Source organism: Megalops cyprinoides, chromosome 15 (genome assembly GCF_013368585.1).
Source record: "Megalops cyprinoides isolate fMegCyp1 chromosome 15, fMegCyp1.pri, whole genome shotgun sequence".
NCBI classification, from domain to species: domain Eukaryota; kingdom Metazoa; phylum Chordata; class Actinopteri; order Elopiformes; family Megalopidae; genus Megalops; species Megalops cyprinoides.
Window position 1 is genome coordinate 14,236,764 of NC_050597.1, and position 18,549 is coordinate 14,255,312.

Below are 18,549 nucleotides of genomic sequence, written 5' to 3' on the forward strand. Positions count from 1 at the left end.
GACAAAGGGTGAAAAATGAGTAAAACAGAACAGAAAAATGTTTGGTAAACAGTTCAGAAAACAGGTGGAAAGTCCCTAGAACAGCACTGGGTTCTAGCTGCTGGTTCTGAACACTAACTCTGAACAATGACAGCAATATCATAAGGCCGCAGTCACCTGATGCTCTTTCTGATACTGCTGCAAGTCCCCAACACTGTCCCCACTTATGGCCAGCTGCTGGTGCCCAATGAGCCTGTTCTCCGTCTGGGTGAGACTGTCACACAGCTCTTGCAGCTTCTCGGAGTACTCCTTCTGCTTTTCGGCAGCACTCTGTGACAAAGAACAAAGAATTCTATTGGGCTGCCTCTCCTGGGCTCTCACCATGGAAGTGCCACACCCTACACACCTACAGGAGTATGCTGTAAACATGATAGCCTTCCTACACACCAAGGGGTTGGGACATGTGAGAGGACAAAGAGAAAGAGAGAGTTAGAGAAAAATCCGCTCGAGAGTGTTAGTGTTGACGTCTGCGTGGCAGAGCTTCCATGCACATCGAGGGCGTGCTTTTGCGTTTTGTCTATGGCTGCCTTAACTTCACAGAGGTGATGGGTGTCTTGAAGCCTGTGGAAACGTAAACACGACCAGGAGAAAAGTTAGTGCTTTACCAGTGATCAAGAAGAAGGTTCTTCCTTCAGCTGTGATGTTAAAAAGCATGCATGCAGTGCAACAATAACCATTCCGGGTAATGGCATCAAGGCTCACACAAATTGTTGATACCCATCACAGATTTTCTGAAAACAAACATGTATAATGTATTTCCCTTTTGAATGCTTATTTCTTGGATGGAAAATAATCCGTAAACCTAACCCTTGGAGGATGAGAGCAATACAATTTCTATTTGTATGAAAAATTGGCCAGAATAAATACATCTTTGGATACAAGTTTTGATATTTATGTATCTGCAAATGTAGGCATTTATTACATACTTTATTGTTACTTTGCAATTGATACGTTGCATGGTATTTGTTCATGACATGATTACAATACACCATATTCAAGCCTTGTAATTACATGCAGTCATAGATATTATTACTTTGTATGAGTTTTGTATGAGCATTTTCAGTTCAGTTGTACTCTGCCTCACTTGTAAGTTGCTTTGGATAAAAGCGTCTCCCAAATGAATAAATGGCAAATGGTAAAAAACACCATCCAGAAAAATAGTCTGTACTGTTTTTTATGACTACTTAAAGGACACATTGGTCCACTGAACCTTGCCCACAAGCCTTTGGCCACACTAAACATGCCATATTATAAGTGTCAATACTACCATATTGGTTAGCTTCAACTTCTTTCATTCAAATAGCTATCACCACCTTTTCAAAATGCAGTGACTGTGACAGTGACGAGCTCATACGACTTCAAACCTTCTGCTGTCTCTGCTCCTCTCTGATCTCCAGATGCAGGTCCAGAGTGTGCCTCTGGGTGGACACTTTCTCTGTCAGTTCCTTGAAAGCCCTCTGGGTGGCGCTGAGAGCCATGAGAAGACGCCTGCTGTGGGAGGGGCTCAGGTTCTGAGCATGCTCAGATATGAAGTACTGGACCTCGAAAGCAGTGTTTTCCAGTTGCTGCTGAGTTCCCGACAAGTTTTTTTCCATGTCCTGAAATGCCAAAGAGAGCAGGAGGCATGAGGTGTGCTGACATCCACCTCTAGAAAGCATTGCGCCATCATCCTTCCCATTTTCCATGTTTATTAAAGTGTGCCACATCTGAAATCTATTTGGAGGAAAAAAAAAACACAAAGATACCTTATTTTGCTGAATCCTGTACTTTACTGTATCCAGGTCATCAGTGTTCATGATATCAAGGTTTGATACCATCTCAGCACTGTCACCAATATATCCTGACAGCTTCTGGAGGGAGCTTAAGAGTGCTTGATAGGATGACTCTAATTGTACCTTAACCAAAGACAAATTAGACTAGTTTAGATTTCACATTGTGGTCCTTTGCAGTTATGAAAAAATTGTATAATCAACAGTATCACCACTATCAAAATGCTCTTTTGCATACATTTAAACAGCATTCACATTTAAGTAAATACAAAGAGAGCTTCTGCCTTCAGAAATGTCAATCTGTCCAGGGTGTGAAATGATCTGTCATCACCAAAATATATCCAAATATATCCATTACTACTGAGTCCATCACAGACAACTATCAAACAACTATTAAAATTAGCTGCACATAACCCACTTTCTAAACTTTTGGTGACATTTTAACTTAAGATTCCTATTTAACGTGCTGGAATATACTTAGAATCTCAACAACAATTGGTACTGAGTGCTGCAAAATGACAAAAATGTATTTAAGCTCACAGAAAAGCTGTTTCCCCTCTACTGATTTATGCTACAGAAGAACAACTGAGAATTAATGAATATATGAACAACATTTTGGATTTATTCAAAGAAACTAATTCATACAACATACGCAATCTATGTTTAAAACATGGCCAACTGACTATTATGGTTTACTTGTGTATGATTACAATTGTCAAATGCTGATGCATGACAACTAGAATGCTTCCATAATGGAAAATCTACAAAGAACATATCTTTAGAAGAAGGTATGTATAGACTTACTTTTTCACATTTAACAAGGTTTATAATGCAATATTGATTATTTAATGTTACTGTCTGAGCATTCTTTCTGTTTGATTTAATTTTTTAAAGTCTCATATGCAGTTGCAAAGTCAAATTCCTCCAATCTACCTATCACTTGGTGGCTAGTAAAATTTTAACTGTTGGCACTGGGTAATAAGTAAGTGCTTAGGTGTCAACGCATTTTAGAAACTTTAATTTATTTAATTTAACATACTGTCTACAGCTTATTATATGAGATACAGTTCTGTAAAGTTTTAGTTTGCCACTATAACTGTCCTGACCTTACAAGCCAAAGCAAGTGAGGATGTGAAAAAGACAAAGGTCTTCTTAGGTCACAGAGGAAGCGATGCAGACAAGAAAGAAAAATGCTACATTGAAGAGTAAGCAGCAGTGTAGCGAGCTATGCAGACTTGGAATTTTATGCACATCTTATTAGTGATTATGCCACGTAGCACAGCAGTCTTTGTAGGAGTAAGTTACAATCTAAAACACATTTCCTTGACTGTCCAAATGGCAGATCGTTTTTTTTTTCTTTGCAAATTTGGTACATGATGGATAACTGTCTGTAAATGGACGCCCTTGATAACTACCTTAACTTAAGTATTGGCATTTTTCAAATGAAAAACATGACTGTTACCACATTGCATACACTATAATCAAAAAGATCTCTGTAAACTCTGTAAAATAAAACAACTTCTTACTAATTTTGCTTGATAGAGTTGCACTTTCAAACAACACTCATTTGTCAGTTGTGACTGTCAATTCTGACTTAATGGCATGTACACACCAGCTGAAATCTGAAGAGAAGAATTCTGACCTTTTCTGTCTCTATGGCTTGTGTTATGGCGCTGCCCTTCTCTGCAGACATTTTGCAAACATTGGTGAAAGTCAGTGGCAGGTCTTTAAAGATGGCTGCCAGATCTCTGACAATCTGTGTGGGAACATATCCATCAGCAGAACGCAGCAGCTGTCCCGCAATGTCCAGATCTGTGGTTAGAGTGCCAGCCAGTGCAGCAAGCTGTGCTTCAAGTGACTGGAAACAGAGAATGTGTGCTCAGTTAGCACAGTAACAGCTAATCTGCTACAGCAAAAAGAGAAAGAATTAAAAGGGTGGTCAGACTGAGAAGGACATGCAAAGAAAGTAATATTAATATTGACAAAAGAAAGAAGATAAACGTAAGATGCATTTCTATTGAGCATTAAATTGGCTTTTGTGGTTATTACAGAAGAGGGGTTTAGCACAAGTTAGTATTAGCAAAGGTTTATAAGCAAACCTTGGTTTCCTCTAGCTGACTCTGCAACCCTTCCAAGTCATTGCTCAAGAGCCCTTGAGTCTCCAAGTCATTTTTAATCTCCTCAATTGCATCTGAATGATCTTGAAGTCTGCCAACACACTCCAGATAATTCTGAGTGGTGTACTGTGGCTGAAAAAGAGCAAGTGGATGTTATGGTCACCATCAAATCACACACCATCACACACTCAAAGAGGAAAGAATCTGATAACTTACTTCCAATTTTCTTTTGGCATCGTCATGGCCCTCTGTATTTGAGAAATCATGAACATCCTGAGCTTGTGGTTGGCTGGTGGAATCTGCAAAAGGGCTGAAGTGGAGGGTGGGAGCCTCTCCACCTTCAGCAGCTGCAACTACGCCCTGTTTCTCTGTACTTTTTGTCCTCTGGTGTGGGTCTTTGGGCGCATCATTACCCAGAATGCCACAGAGATTCTGGATGACATCCTTGACAACAGCAGGGTCCTTGGTTGAGGACACAGCCTCGACGATCTGCAGTAACTGGCACTGGATCTGCTCAATGTCAGCGGCTGACTTTCCTTCTAGAATTCTTCTTCCTAAAAGATTCTCTTCCTGGTCAACAAGGTGTTTGCTTACGTCTGATCGCAGAGCTTCTTGTTTGAACAAATCCACAAGCAGGTCGGGGCTTGTGCTGTCAATATGCCCACATGGCAGGTCTTTCTCCTCATGGTCGGCAGTGATAGCCTCACTGATGCTCCTGGGGCCTTCTGGGATGTTTTGGATGGTCCTCATAATGTCCTCAATGAAGACTTGGGTTTCTGCTTTCTGCAACTCACCATGTGCACCCTCCTCCTTAATTTTCACCATCTTATCCAGACTGGCTCTTAGTGTGCCATAGAGGTCTGATACAAGTGGCGTGGAAACGTGTTGAATAGCAGAACTAGTAGAGTCAGAAGTAGCAGAGTCTGAGAGACAGCCAGAGCCCGACCGAGTGCTCTCACTAGGTGACTTGTCATGCCTACCTGAACCATGTCTGTAACTAATTGCTCTGCTTGTTTCCACATCACTGGTGGTTTCAGGTGCTGAACTAGGCAGATGTTCAGTAGCTAATCTTGTACCTGGTGCACTTCCAGGACATTTGCTCACTCTGTTTTCTTTCCAGTCACACTCAGCATCAGCAGAAACAGCACCAAACTCTGAAGGGACAGTCTTAACAGGCAGTTCATTTTGTTTAATCCTCTCATTTCTGCAATCAGTGGTGTAACTTGTGTCCACTTTGTGTAAACTAGGTACTGTATCTGAATGAGGCAGATTATGGATCAGTGTTGGACTTTCCATGCTATCAGAGCTATCCTCTGCTTCTTCCTCCAAATTAGGCAAAGGCAGAGAAAAAGATTGAATATATTTATCAAACTGTTTCTCATTTACCCGACTTGCTGATTGGTCATCTTTTGAAGAACCAATGAGACTCGGCACCTCCTGCCTATGTTGACTAGAGACTGTCTCAAGAGAACAGCCAGCTGTCCCCATTTCTCTCTCAGTCTGTACCTTCTGTGGACACATCATTTTTTCTGAAAGTGAGATTTCTGAAAGTGAACTTTCTGAGATGATATTTTCAGTAGGGTGGTCTGAACTTTTTTGGCCTGTTGCATGGTGGTTTGTTACTGAAACCTGTGATGGCAGAATGTTCACCCTCTGTTCTGCTTCGTCCCCAACTGACCTGGATACACCGTCAGACTTCTGAAAATGTTCAGTTTTCCCCTTAGCAGATAAGGCACCACTATGTGATGTGCTGGGTTTCCTGAGATCACTTTGACTTGGACTCACATTCTTGTTAGGCTCTAGCTGTGCCATTTCAGGCTGCCCCTTACCGCTAATGTTGACGAATGGTGCACAAGTTGGACTGCTGTTCCTAATCTCTGAGGGTCTCTCTTTCTCTCGCTGCTTTACCTTTTCATTTCTCTCAATGGCAGCTTCTCTGTGGCTCACGTGGAGAAAATCTGACTTCTCATCAGATACATCCATCTCATGAATGGACCTTCCCACACCGCTCTCATCCTTAATGGAACCGTGCCTAAGAGAGTCTTTATTAGACAAGTCCACATCAGTGAAGCCCTGTCCACCACTTTCATCAGACAAGTCCATGTCAGTGAAGTCCTCTCTACCACAGCTTTCATCTGGCACAGAAAATTTGACTCTTTTAGGGATGGCACCTCTTTCTGTTGCCTTACCAGACGTATTGGAGGGAACCACCTGCCGATCTTCAGATTGTGTGTTGCAGGAATCTAAAGGAAGTGAAAAATCTGAAATCCTGCTCAGTTGTTTCGCATTTTCTGATAACCTCTGGGCTTCCTCTGAACTCCCATCATCAGTTTGTGCCCACTTTTCATTGAGCTGCTCATCTGTGAGGTCAAGGGTCACAGTAATTACCTTCTTGTTGGAATGCTCATCACCTGTCTGATCAGCTGAATGGAACTGGTGTTCTGGACTCTCAGCACCCACATTATCTGAACATCGCTGGGGTACCGCTTCAGGATTACTACAAACAGGATCTCCTGCTGAGTCAATAATTGTCCCCTGAACAGGGTTGGAGTGGAGCACCTTCTGAGCAAGATCTTCTGTAATCAATCCTTGTTCTAAAGCGTCACTAATACTGATGCAACTTCCAGACTCTGAATCGTAGAAACCACCCAAACAATTCACTTTCTCCATGATCAGTAGGGCTGCCATTGGTGATATTTTGTCCTTTGAAACTGCCTCTTTGAGGGTAAACATGGTGTCCACTTGACGGTCTGAAATGCCTTGGTCTGGGAGCTGTGATGCCAAGACCTCTAACACAATCTCTTCGTCCACCAGCCCCTTCTCAAGGGCGGCATTGAGACTGTATCGCTTCCCAGAAGTCACGTCCAAGATTCCGCCTTCCTCCACTTGAGCTTTCAGGAGGTAGACTGCATTGTCCCGCTCCCCTTTGTCCCGCCAGAGTTTCTTTGAGCACGACTGTTCTGCGGTCCGTTCTAGCATTTTACACAATTCACCTCTCGGTACTGAGGGCACAGCGTCCTGCACATTTGTCAGGCTATTCTGTGCTCTAGAAGACTGGAAATTACATTCTCTGGAAACGGTTTCTGTTGAGAATGAACTGGAGTTTGTGCCACTGAACATCTCAGTGGGTGATGCTATAGATGTTGTGGCCTTCTCTGTTGTCTGTGTGGGATAACTTGCAGCGTCATCCTCTTGCAGCTTAAAATCTGAGCCTTTTGAAGCACCTGCAATTTTAGTTTGCAATTCAAGGGCTACTTTGACTGTGTCAACAATTTTGTGTTTGTGCTTCATCAGGCAGCTTTCAAGTGGAACATGTACTTCAGAATCAAGCTCATCAGAGTTTTTATCACTGGAACTAGGCGTAGCATCTATTTTAAAACTAACTTGTGATTGTAGTTTGTCCTCATCTGCAATACACACTTCACATTCTTGACTATGAGCATCATCCTCTTTTGAAACAAAGTATTGCAAATCTGAACGATGTCTTTCTTCTGCCAGCTTTTCATTGTCTCTGTTAAAGTGCTTACTTTCTGTATTTTCTATAATACAGCTTTCACGAGGAAGCTTTGTGTCATCAGAGTCTTCAATAGTTTCATCTTGCAGAGGTATATCACTAAAGTCTGAGAAACTGGCAACGGGTGAGGTGTTCTGCTCACGATCTGGGCTTTGATCTACAATGTTTTCTATAAAAAGTTTTGTCATTTTATTCAGCTGTCCATCAAATATTAAAAGCCTTTTTCCTGATTTGGGGTCCATGTAGCTATTCATCATAAGGTAAGAAATAAATAGTTGCTTTGCCTCAGTGCGTGATGGACTACATATGTTTGTTTGATCTACTTCTAGGTTTTCTGGGGATTGATGCGATCCTTCAATCTGTAGCTCCCTCATAGACAACCACATAGAAAACTTGTGATTCAGCTCATCAATATCAGGGAATGCATCTGGTATCTCTATAGTCTTCAACACGTCTGCAGTGTACCTGTCAATCAAACCCTCCTTTGTAGCTGAATCAATGCCAACCACTTCTGAGTTCTCCGGTATGTAAAAAGCTGCAATCTTTTGCCTGTTGCTGAGTAATTTGTAGGCGAGCTGGTTTGTGATGATCTCATGCTGAAGGGAAGTTGTAACAGTCAAGATCTCACCAGAGTGGGGCCAGATAAGTCCCATGAATCCCTTCTGTTTTTCCAATACTAGGAGGGCGCTGCTGGAGCTCATTAAGTTGCATTGTACAGCTTCATCTACGGTGAGTCGTTCTCCATTGTGAGGGTTGACAATGCCACCATTTTGTGCCTGGTGGCTCAGTATGCCACTGGCAGTGTCCTGATCAATCAAGCCCTCTGTCAAGGCCTCTTCCACAGTGAGCTTTCGACCTGTACTTGGGTCCACAATACCACCAGCAAACAGCTGAGCTCCCAGCAATCGGAACATGGTTTCTCTGTCTATCAGGCCTTCGTGTACAGCCCTAAGAATGCTGATTTCCCTCCCAGATTTCAGGGATATGATCCCATCCTGTCCTTTTTTCACCGGCAACAAACGCAGTCCTGTCTCTTCATGAACAAGGCTCCTCTGCACCAGCTGGACAAGTGAGACCTTCTCGGCCGTGTTAGGGTCGATCAGGTCCTTCCAGGTATTTTGCCTTTCCAGGATCTTGATGAACAATGCGGGTGGGATCAGACCACACTGGAATGCCTTTTCAAGGTTCAAGACATCCCCAGTGTACGTAAGCCTCAGCCCTCCTGTTGCCAGCTGGATCTCAATCACCTTTATAGCCAGACGTTCAGAGACGGCCCCTTCTTTCACTGCAGCTATAACAGGCAAAGGCTCCGAGGCATACCGCTCATTCAGGAAGCACTTGTTTGCCTCGTTCAAGCCTTGCAGCTGCTGGTAGGAGGATTCGTCCACAAGGTTGTGCTTGAACGCGTCGTCTAAATCCAGGCACATTCTGAATTCAGGTAAAATCAGCCCAGATGTCACAAGCTGGGCCTCCAAGAGACTAAGTCCTGTCGACTGGTCTATGAGCCCACTCTGTATAGAGCGGCACACAGAATATACTGTTCCACTTCCCACTTCCAGGATCCCTTCAATGGTCTGAAATTCCTATGGAGAAAAGAAATGAAAATGGCATTGAATTTCAATACTACTTCTCTTTTAAACTCATAATTCCAGATATAAACTGAATCTGTTTTATGTGCACATATTGACTCAATATAAACTTAAAAAAGTGAAACGTTTACTCACCAGTCAGACAGGCATATGAATGTTAACAGTTCATACGCAATAGTGCAAGGCTTTGTCAGTGTTTTGAACAGCAAGAAGAGGGGGGGACACACTGAAAGCTGGCATGCATCTGTGAACAGAATACTCTGCATCTTGCGAAAACAGTTAGTTTGACACAACACATCAAGAGCATTATTATTTGGTGGACACCTGTGGATACAAATCCTGAGAGCTTGTTTTGGCTGCTTGCTGTGAAAAGTTAGAATGTGGGTGACATTAGAAATTCATGCTATACATGTTTACAGCATACTCAGTTGCTAAATACTTGTTTGAAAGTGAAGCACGACCATTACAACAGAAAAAGGTTGAAGAAAAAAGGTCTCACAGTTCATACAGTACACTCACAGATCTCCTGATAACCACTGTGCTACAGTGATTTTGACAAAATTAGTGTAGATGTGGCACAAAAGAAACCTGACCTACCATGCAATAGATCACAAAAATCAGGAAAAACAGTTAGTTATTCACCATGCAATTGTGGATGGTATTTTTTATTCAGTTTCTACTCCCTAAAACAGGTTTCAGGCTCAATAATCCCTGCAGGTAAATCACCTGTTCAGCTGCAGGGGTCTGATCAGCACACTGCTTCGACAGTTCGCTGTACGCTTGATGCAAAGATTTCAGCTGCTCCTTGGTCACCTGTTTTTCCTCCTCAGTCATTCTACAATAGAAAAGCACATTGTGTCATAACATCCATTTATCATTTCTAAGACTTAAATGTCTAGATAAATTTTAAATAAAGTAATAAGCATTATCTGCAGTTTTTTGAGGTAATACTGCATGGCTACTGATGGCTATTTAAATCTTTGTGATATTATTAGCTATTGATTAATGTTTGGCTGTTGAACATGTGGCAACCATGGTGTTATGGATTCTACAATGCCTAACCTACAGTTGCAACCACAATCACTTAGTCAGCAAAGTGGCTCTTTCCAATAAAATAGCTTTAAAGGGTCAAATTTAAGATAAAATATTGCAAGGGTTAAGTTCTAAAACAGACATAAAAGATGCAATAAACATCACACATGTAAGTTGCCCTGGCACTATGTTTGTGACAGTGAAACAGAACATACTTGTCACTGTGTTTAGTTAAGATCAGCTGTGTTGTCCTCAGGGCCTCAGCAATCTGTTCTTTCTTTGTTGCTAGTTCCTCCATTGAAACCTATGATGAAAAAGGGGAAAATATCATTGATAAACTTTGCATTGTTCTTTCTGTGATGAGTTGTCTTTACAGTAAATAATTAACAAATGGGCTCTAAAATATATTTATACAAATAATGCAATACATACAATATAAATGATTTTATTATAAGCAATTTTATTTTCTTGACAGACTTCTTACAATTAAATTAATTTAATTAAAAAAAGTTATTGTAGATGTAAGTTCTCATGTTTGCTTTTTCATGAGTATCACAATTTTTTTCTAGTACTTCTGTGTGCCTTTTTGTAGTGACAGATATTAATCACAATCAGACAGTAATCATAAGGGCCTACATAACGTATATGGAGTCATAAAACTATACATGCTATATGTGTTTATAGTTTATTTAAAGTTTATATTTGCTTTTAACATACAATACTAGTCAAAACTTTGGTCTTTGGACTTTTATTCTTTATTATTACTATTTTGCACATTTTAGAACAATAGTAAAGACATCAAAATTATGAAATAACACAAACGGAATTATGCAGTGACCAAAAAAATCAAGACTATTTTATATTTTAGATTCATTAAAGTAGGCAAAAATTTTTTGAATTTTTTTTTTTTTTAAAGAAATTCATACATACGCATCAACTTCACTATATATATTTGTCTACGAAAAAAGCATTTAAGCATAGGTCTTCAGATCATGCATGTTATCTTAGTCAGGTGTGTCCTGTTTTGTCTGGTACTGTATGAATACTTTATTTAGTCATGTGGTGGACCAAGGACTATTTTGTCTAATTAATTTATTTAGTTCTTTATTAAACAATAAAATATAAAATAAGATTTTACAACTTGTTTCTGAAATTTTGTGTTGTGATATTATTAGGGGCTGCCTTCAGGTTCTCAGATAAATTTATTTTGACAGATTAATAGAACATGAAAGGCGTCACACTGCAGGAAAAAATGCATTTGTATACTGGATTCATTAAAATGTGACTGGCAGACAACACTGCATATTGCCTGCTTGGAAATCTGACACAATAATGTATAATCCCAAGGCAGAAATTTGATTTATGCAATTTTTATGTGATTTTTGGTACTGGCATTATTAGGTACTGCCCACTGAATGAAATTTGGGATGGAGGCGGGGCCTGTGGGGGTTTATTTGAGACAATGATATTCCATATTATTGCATTTTAACACTGGTATGTATGTGCAACAGTATAAGTGCTTCCACGTGGTATAACAACACCATACACAGCACCCATTTGTAAACTACAGTGAACTGATTTCATACATTATGTGGGCTTTTAACTCAGGATAGTCCCCCATACATTGGAGGAAAGAGGATACTTTTCTTCACTGTAGCTGTTTATGATATATACTTAATAACATCCTTTCAATACCCCATGTGTGGTTGTGCCAAGCCTGTCTTATACACTAACACAGGATGCATCAGGTGAATGTTGAACAGCAACACATTTCGAAAAAATGTTTGCTGCATAAAAGACTATGTTGGCCTTGAAACAAAGCCTAGCATAGCAACTGATGAGGCTAATGATGAATACAGCTCAATATATTGATTCATCTGGGTAAAAGTGAAGATATGTCAGTCCAAGTTGTTCATTCTATCTTGCAACAGCGGAAATGGAAATAAATATCACAAAAGATAATTACTTCTCATTTTTATTGAAATGCTTGAAAAAGTAGAGAAAATAGAGGAAAAGAGAAGTAGAGAAAAAGGCAGTAAACATTTACTTTTTTGTGTCTGTGTTGTGTATATTAATGCTTTTCACAGTCTTCTGCCAATTAAGAATGGCAGAAACACAAGTGCTTTTATAACTGGGATGGAAGTGGCTTCTAATAACAAGTAGGGTTCAATGGAGCAATACTCTAGATTTAAAGTCTCCACCTGAATAACAATAACAGTGACACACAATGGCAGTTAATAGTGAGACTGAAGCTTGCTTTCCTTTCTCATTGATTATTCCTGATAGAATTAGGCCCATTCCTCGAAAATGAGACCAAGGAGTGTCATCATAATTTTGTGCTTTATTTACCTGGGGCTTACTAGAGCTCTCTGTGCTGGGTTTACCATCTGTCAGGGCCTTGTCTTCTTTGCTTAGGTTTGTCTGCACACTGGACATCCAGTTTAATAACTTAGTAACTTTATCACCGTGCTCTTTCTTCTCCTCCTCTATAGATTTCTGGGATTGAGGGAAAGAAAATCAGAATGGCCATTAGGTCACTGCAACATGGTTCAACATGACAGATTACGATAAAGCAATTTGAAAATGTGGATACCCTCCACCAGCCAACTTTCCAAAGACAAACCTCCCAGCCATGTTTCAGAAGAGGTATCTTTAAGTAATTATGCTTATTACTGATTTCGCAGAGACTAAAATAAGAGTTTGCAAAAACATGTTCTAAACTGTTCAAGAAAAAAAAACAGATTTATTGATTATTTAATAATGACTACAGACTGAAGCAAGTGCTAGATATATGACATGTCTTGTACATTTTGATATAGAACACATAGTACAAAAAAAAGTCCAAAAAGGTTTAAGTATTGCAGTTGTTTGGAAAAATAAAACATTTTTTACTTGTTTACATAAAAATAGTATCCTTGATTTTGAGTAACATGGGTAATTTAACAAACTTTATTTTGTTGTAAATTATAAATGAGATTTTTATTATGACTGAATTTCATAAATGAGTAAAATAAAATATAGTTCGAAATGATATTTTATATATTACATTTAATCTAAAACACTTTCACTGAGCTTCCATATAGTGAGTGCGGTGTAACTGGAATCAACATTCTAATGTCTCATTTCAAATATGCTGGGTAAGTCCAAATATAATGGAAAAATGACTGGACTCCAACACTGTGGGGCTTGGTTGCCTCCAGAAGCTTGAGCCCAGTGTGGCAGTCAAAGACCCCTTTATCTAAAGCTTCCTTGAAGGATATTTTCCTTTTTGTCTTCGGGCACGTCAGGCTTTTAGAGTGATTCTTCTCATCTTTCAGTTGCAAGGCAGTGGAGTCGTCAATCAAGTTGCATGAGACAGCCTCTTCCACTGTGATTCTGGAGTGAGTCTCTGGATTCACGAGCCCTCCGGTGAGTGCCTGAAACTCAAGGCACCGCAACCCCATATCTCTGGGGAACAGGCCACGCTGCATGGCTTGGCCCACCGAGAGGAGTTTGGCTGTCTGGGGATCGGCAATGCCGTAATATGCCTGCTCACACTGCTGTAGATGTCGAGCTAATGTCTCATCCACAAGACCTCTTTGAAGAGCTTCAGTGACCCTGACTTTGTCTCCCAATGCCGGGTCACAAATGCCACCCGTGCAGACTTGGGCTTCCAGTAGCCTCAGTAAAGTAAGCCTGTCCACGAGATTCTGTTGATACCCCTTGAGAATGGAGAGCCTTTGCTTTTGACAAACATCCCAAAGTCCTGCGATAGGGCTGTGGGGATCTTCAAGGACTGTTCTCCTCAAAATCAAGAGATCTGCAAGCTCATTGATTTTCAAGAGCCCAGCTCTGTAATTTTCCAGTTCTACCGTTGTTAGGATCTTCAGTTTCAAGCCATGCTCGATGCAAAGTTGTCTTCCACTTCTGTGGTCTGTCAAAATATGCAAGGAGCCTCCACCCGAATCTGCTAATGTGGTTTCCTCCCATGTGCTCTCCTGCTGTGAAAGCAACAGGTAGGTATTTTTGTTTATCAGTTTGTCCCTGTATGCCTCAAATGTGGACATTTCTGCGCCGGAACTACTACTGATGACGGATACTCTGTTGGCTCTAGTAAGGGTGATGCTTGAGAGATGCCGATTACCAAAAGGAAGGAGGTAGACCTGGCCATCAACATCATAGACACACGTCTTGAGCAATTCACCATAATAGGCCTTTTGTCCTGTGTCTGGGTTGTGGAAACCTTTAGGATTGCTGACTGGATCATACAGGCTCTGGAGGGTGGCTTTATTCAAAAGACCCTTCTCTAGGGCAATGGCCAGAGGCACTCGGATGCCACTCTTTGGGTCAATTAGCCCCCCAGTGGCTATCTGCGCCTCAATGATTTTCTTTCCTTTGTGTCTATCGAGAATCCTACTCTCCATCGCCTGGAATACAGACAACGTCCGGCTACCATGTATATACCCAGTTACTGCTTTCTCAGCATCTAGAAGTTTGTCCCTAAGCTCCTCCTCAACAACACCCTTCTCCAGAGCCTCCTGGACTGAGTAGGTTTCACCTGTGATGTGATCTATAATGTGCCCAGTGGCTGCCTGTGCCTCTAGGAACTCTATTGCATAAGTCTTTGCTATGAAGCCTTTTTCTGAGGCCTCCATGAAGGAGATCTTTTTCTTGCTTGATTCCGAGTAGACACCCGCGATCGCAGACGCTTTGCTGGTGAATACTGTAAGCAAGGCCTGAACATCCGCCATGGTTTTCTGGCCAGATTTCAACTGATTGAGAGTGTCCACATCCAATAGTTTGGCTTCTATTAGCTGTCTGAGACTAACAGCACCTTTGAGCCCTTCAAACATTAATGAGTCAGAAACTTCAACATGCACTTCTTCACCTTCTGCTGTCCCATCCTTCAGGGTCACGGACACATCGGTGGCTTGCATCTGTTCGTGATGCGATGAGACTAAGTTGTTCACACTGGATGTGACAATCTGACTGTTAGAAGACTGACTGGCTGTAAAAGAACGGCTTTCCTCAGATACAGAGCTCTTCCTAATGCCGACAGTTTGAATGGATGTCTTGATCACAGTCTCAGTGTTTGTCAAGGTCTCCCGCTGAATGTTGTTTTGATTTGTTAGTGCTTCTATTTCTTTGGAAATCTTTATCTTGTCTTCCTCTATTTCTTTGGAAATATTTATCTTGGCTTCCTCTATTTCTTTGGTAATATTTATCTTGTCTTCCTCTATTTCTTTGGAAATATTTATCTCGGCTTCTTTCACTTTACTCAGTTCTTCCATTGCTTTGTCCTTCTCCATGGTTGCTGTCTGGAGATATGAAATTCGTAGAACCATTAGAAAGAAGAATGACTGGCAAGGACTGCATATTGCAGATGCAAGTTGCAAATGAATTTTTGTTTTCAAAAATGACTAAATGCATTTTCTTTGTTTCTCCAGAAAAAAAATTTACTTTATGAGAGAGGGTCGAAAAGTTTGTGAGCTCACACAAACCCCCATGTTTGTGTGTCTTTGTGTTTTGCAATTATTCACATACATGTAAGTTGTTTATGTAAGTTGTGCAGGATAACCATTGATGAAGATGTGTAACCTTACCTACAACATATATGAAACTAAAAAAATGAGTGGTGACAAAAAAAAATCTGTGGAAAATCTGTATTCCCTCACCTTTTAGGCTCATGACCTAGCACATTATTGCTTCCTTGCACTTTATTCTCAATGATGTGAAAGGTTGTAGCAGTGTCACAGTCAGAGGAGACTATGTTGTAAAACAGATTACAAAACATCTATGTTTCTGAATTCCATCTGGGTGAGACCACAAACCTTTCAATCCTCTCTTTTATGGTCTGATTGTTTTTTTGTGTTTTTTAATGAGAAAGTGAACATTCTGGACATTATGATGTTACAAATCATATACAATAAAGTACTTGAACAATGTAATATTAATTTAAACTGCAATCTATGTTCATTTCCTTAAGCCAAAATTTTGACATATAATATAATATATTCTTCATCAACAGCTTATAGATACTAAAGAAAATGTTGGGGTATATTTGAGAATAACAATTGCTTTTGTACCTCTGATGATAATTTCACTCTCCTTAGCTCCTCCTCCAGTTTATGCTTCACTTCCTCATGTGATGTCACCAATTTTTTTGCAACCAGCAACTCAGTCTTCAGTCTGGCAAGCTCGTTGTCTTTGGCACACTCGTGATTCTTTAGACTCACAAGCTCCTTAACCTTCTTTGCATCAGAGCTGACAGTGACCTCAAGCTTCAGGATTTTTTCTTGTAAGGTTTTTATCTCCCTTATGTAAGAAGCAACCTGCTCTTTGAGAGCTCTAGCCTCCCTCTCTCCTGCAGCCAGTTTCTGCTCAGTCTCTGCTAATTTTTGTTTCAGCTTTGTGTTATCTTTTGAGATTTCTTTTTGGACATTGTCCGCCTGAGAGAGGTTAGCTTTCAGCTTGATTTTTTCCGTTTCTAATTCAGCAATTTTAGTTTTTGCACTAATTAAGTCGAGACTAACTGTGTTCTTCACTTTCTCTCCTTGCTCAACTCTCATACGAAGGGAATCCAATTGCTGCTGAGTCTCCTGCTTCAGTTTCAGAGAATCCTGGTTGAATGATTTCAGCTGCTCGATCTCCTGCCGAAGGTACTTGTTTTCCCTTTCGACCGTTTCTGCGCTGTACAAATGCTCTCTTGATTTCTTGTCATACTCCATTTTCACGCTTGATTCCTGCAACATCAGTTTTTGCTCCATTTCCACCTGAACTAACTGCAGTTGCTTTTCATAGCCCTTTTTCTGCAGTTCCAGTTTGTCTTTCAAGTCCTCCAGCATTCGCTTGCAGTTCTCAACTTGCTCTTCCAGCTTCTGTGACCTCAGCTGGGCAGCTGAGCTTTCCTTTTGTTTCTGTCTGACCTCCTCCTGTGTCTGTTCCAGTTTATGCTTTAGAAGAGTGAGTTCTGAAGTCAGGGCCCGTGCTTTGTCTTGGGCTGCACTCCTCTCTTTCTGAAGGACAGAAATTTCCTGTTTGAAACTCACACTGGACTTGTCTGAGCTAGAATTCACCTCTCTTAACGTGAGCTTGTTCCTCTGAAGGTCACCTTCTAGTTCTTTGACTTTCAACTGGTATATCTTCCCCTCTTGAACCTCTTTTTGCAATTCATCTTTGGTTCTTTTCAGAGTAGAGTTCAAATCGTCCAGCTCAGCCTTCAGGGTTAGCAGTTTCTGGTCAGCTATTTTCTTGTCCCTCTGAAGAATTGCTATGTCTTGCCTGAGATTCACTGTGACTTTTTCAGAGCTCCCACTAAACTCCTTTATGGTCTCTCTACATTTATGAAGCTCAGCCTCCAGCTCCTTTATTTTAGCAAGGTATTTCTGACCTTCAGCAGTCTCTTTCCGTAGCTCATCCATTGCTTTCTTCAGTGTTATGGTCAGATCATTAATTTCAGTTTTCTGTTCATTGACTTTTTGATCCGCCTTTCTCTTTTCCAAGCTTACAGAATTAAGATCTGATTTAAGACTCCTGATATCCTTTTCATGGTTATTAATGGTCAGACTCAGAGCCTTGTTTTTCTGCTGAAAATCAGACGATTTCCTCACTTCCTCATTATAATCCCTCAATTTAATCTGCAGCTCATGTGAAGCTTGGGTTTTCTTTAGTAACTCATCCTCAATAATTTTCAACTGAGATTTTGAGCTATCTACCTGGGATTTTAATATGCTAATTTGTTGATCTTTACTCCCCATTTCCATTGTTACTTTTTCCAATTCTGATTTTACATTCTTCATAGATCGCTCCATTTCCATATTAATGTTCTTCAATTCTTCCACTCTGTTCTTCAGCTGAATCACCACTTGGTTGTTCTTTCCCAACTCCACGTCAAGGTTTCTAGCTTTCACATGAATCTCCTGTTCAGATTTTACTTTCAGAGCAACTTCCTCCTTTGTTTTCTTGAGTAGTTCTCTCAAATTTTCAGTTTCGTTCTTCTGCGATTTAAGTTTCTGCTCAGCAAATGTTTTTTCCTGTTGCAAGGACTCAATAGAAACCTTCAGATTTCTTATATCATTGTCTAATTTAACATTTGTTCTAGTCAGTTCACTGACCTTAAATCTCAGCTGATCCATTTCAGTCTGTTTGTTGATCATCTCTTCTTCTAAGCATCGAATTTTGTTACTGCTCTCCTGTTCCAGTGAGGTCCTTTGAAGCAACTTTTCATGGTTTATTTTCACCTGTTCTCTCAGACCTTCAACCTCCGTCATATGAAAGAGGGCTTTCTGTTCCAGGGAAGACTTGTCCCTCTGCAAGGTTTTTATTTTCTCCTGGAAGACGTAAACAGACTTTTTAAGTTCACTAATTTCCTGTCTCATCTCTTCTGATTTCTGGCACCTGCTGATCCTGTCTGATTCCACATCCATCTGGACCCTTTTCAACCTGTTATTTGCTTCCTCCATGAGATCTTTGAAGCGCTGTGCTTTCTCTTCTGCCAAGTTTCTCTGTAC

At 40.5% G+C, this 18,549-nt stretch overlaps 2 protein-coding genes across 2 annotated transcripts in view; both read right to left on the reverse strand.

Moving 5' to 3' along the window:
• dst (dystonin) overlaps positions 1-18,549 on the reverse strand; it is a 168,405-nt gene that overhangs the window by 61,008 nt on the left and 88,848 nt on the right. Inside the window, 9 exon segments of the mRNA XM_036546201.1 lie at positions 157-309; positions 1,404-1,637; positions 1,785-1,934; positions 3,451-3,666; positions 3,908-4,057; positions 4,142-9,022; positions 9,755-9,863; positions 10,276-10,364; positions 12,410-12,556. Coding sequence (XP_036402094.1) covers positions 157-309; positions 1,404-1,637; positions 1,785-1,934; positions 3,451-3,666; positions 3,908-4,057; positions 4,142-9,022; positions 9,755-9,863; positions 10,276-10,364; positions 12,410-12,556 — 6,129 coding nt within the window.
• LOC118789683 (desmoplakin-like) lies at positions 13,153-15,429 on the reverse strand. The gene has a single exon (XM_036546200.1). It carries the CDS (start codon positions 15,382-15,384, stop codon positions 13,180-13,182), a length of 2,205 nt encoding a protein of 734 aa, XP_036402093.1. The 5' UTR covers positions 15,385-15,429; the 3' UTR covers positions 13,153-13,179.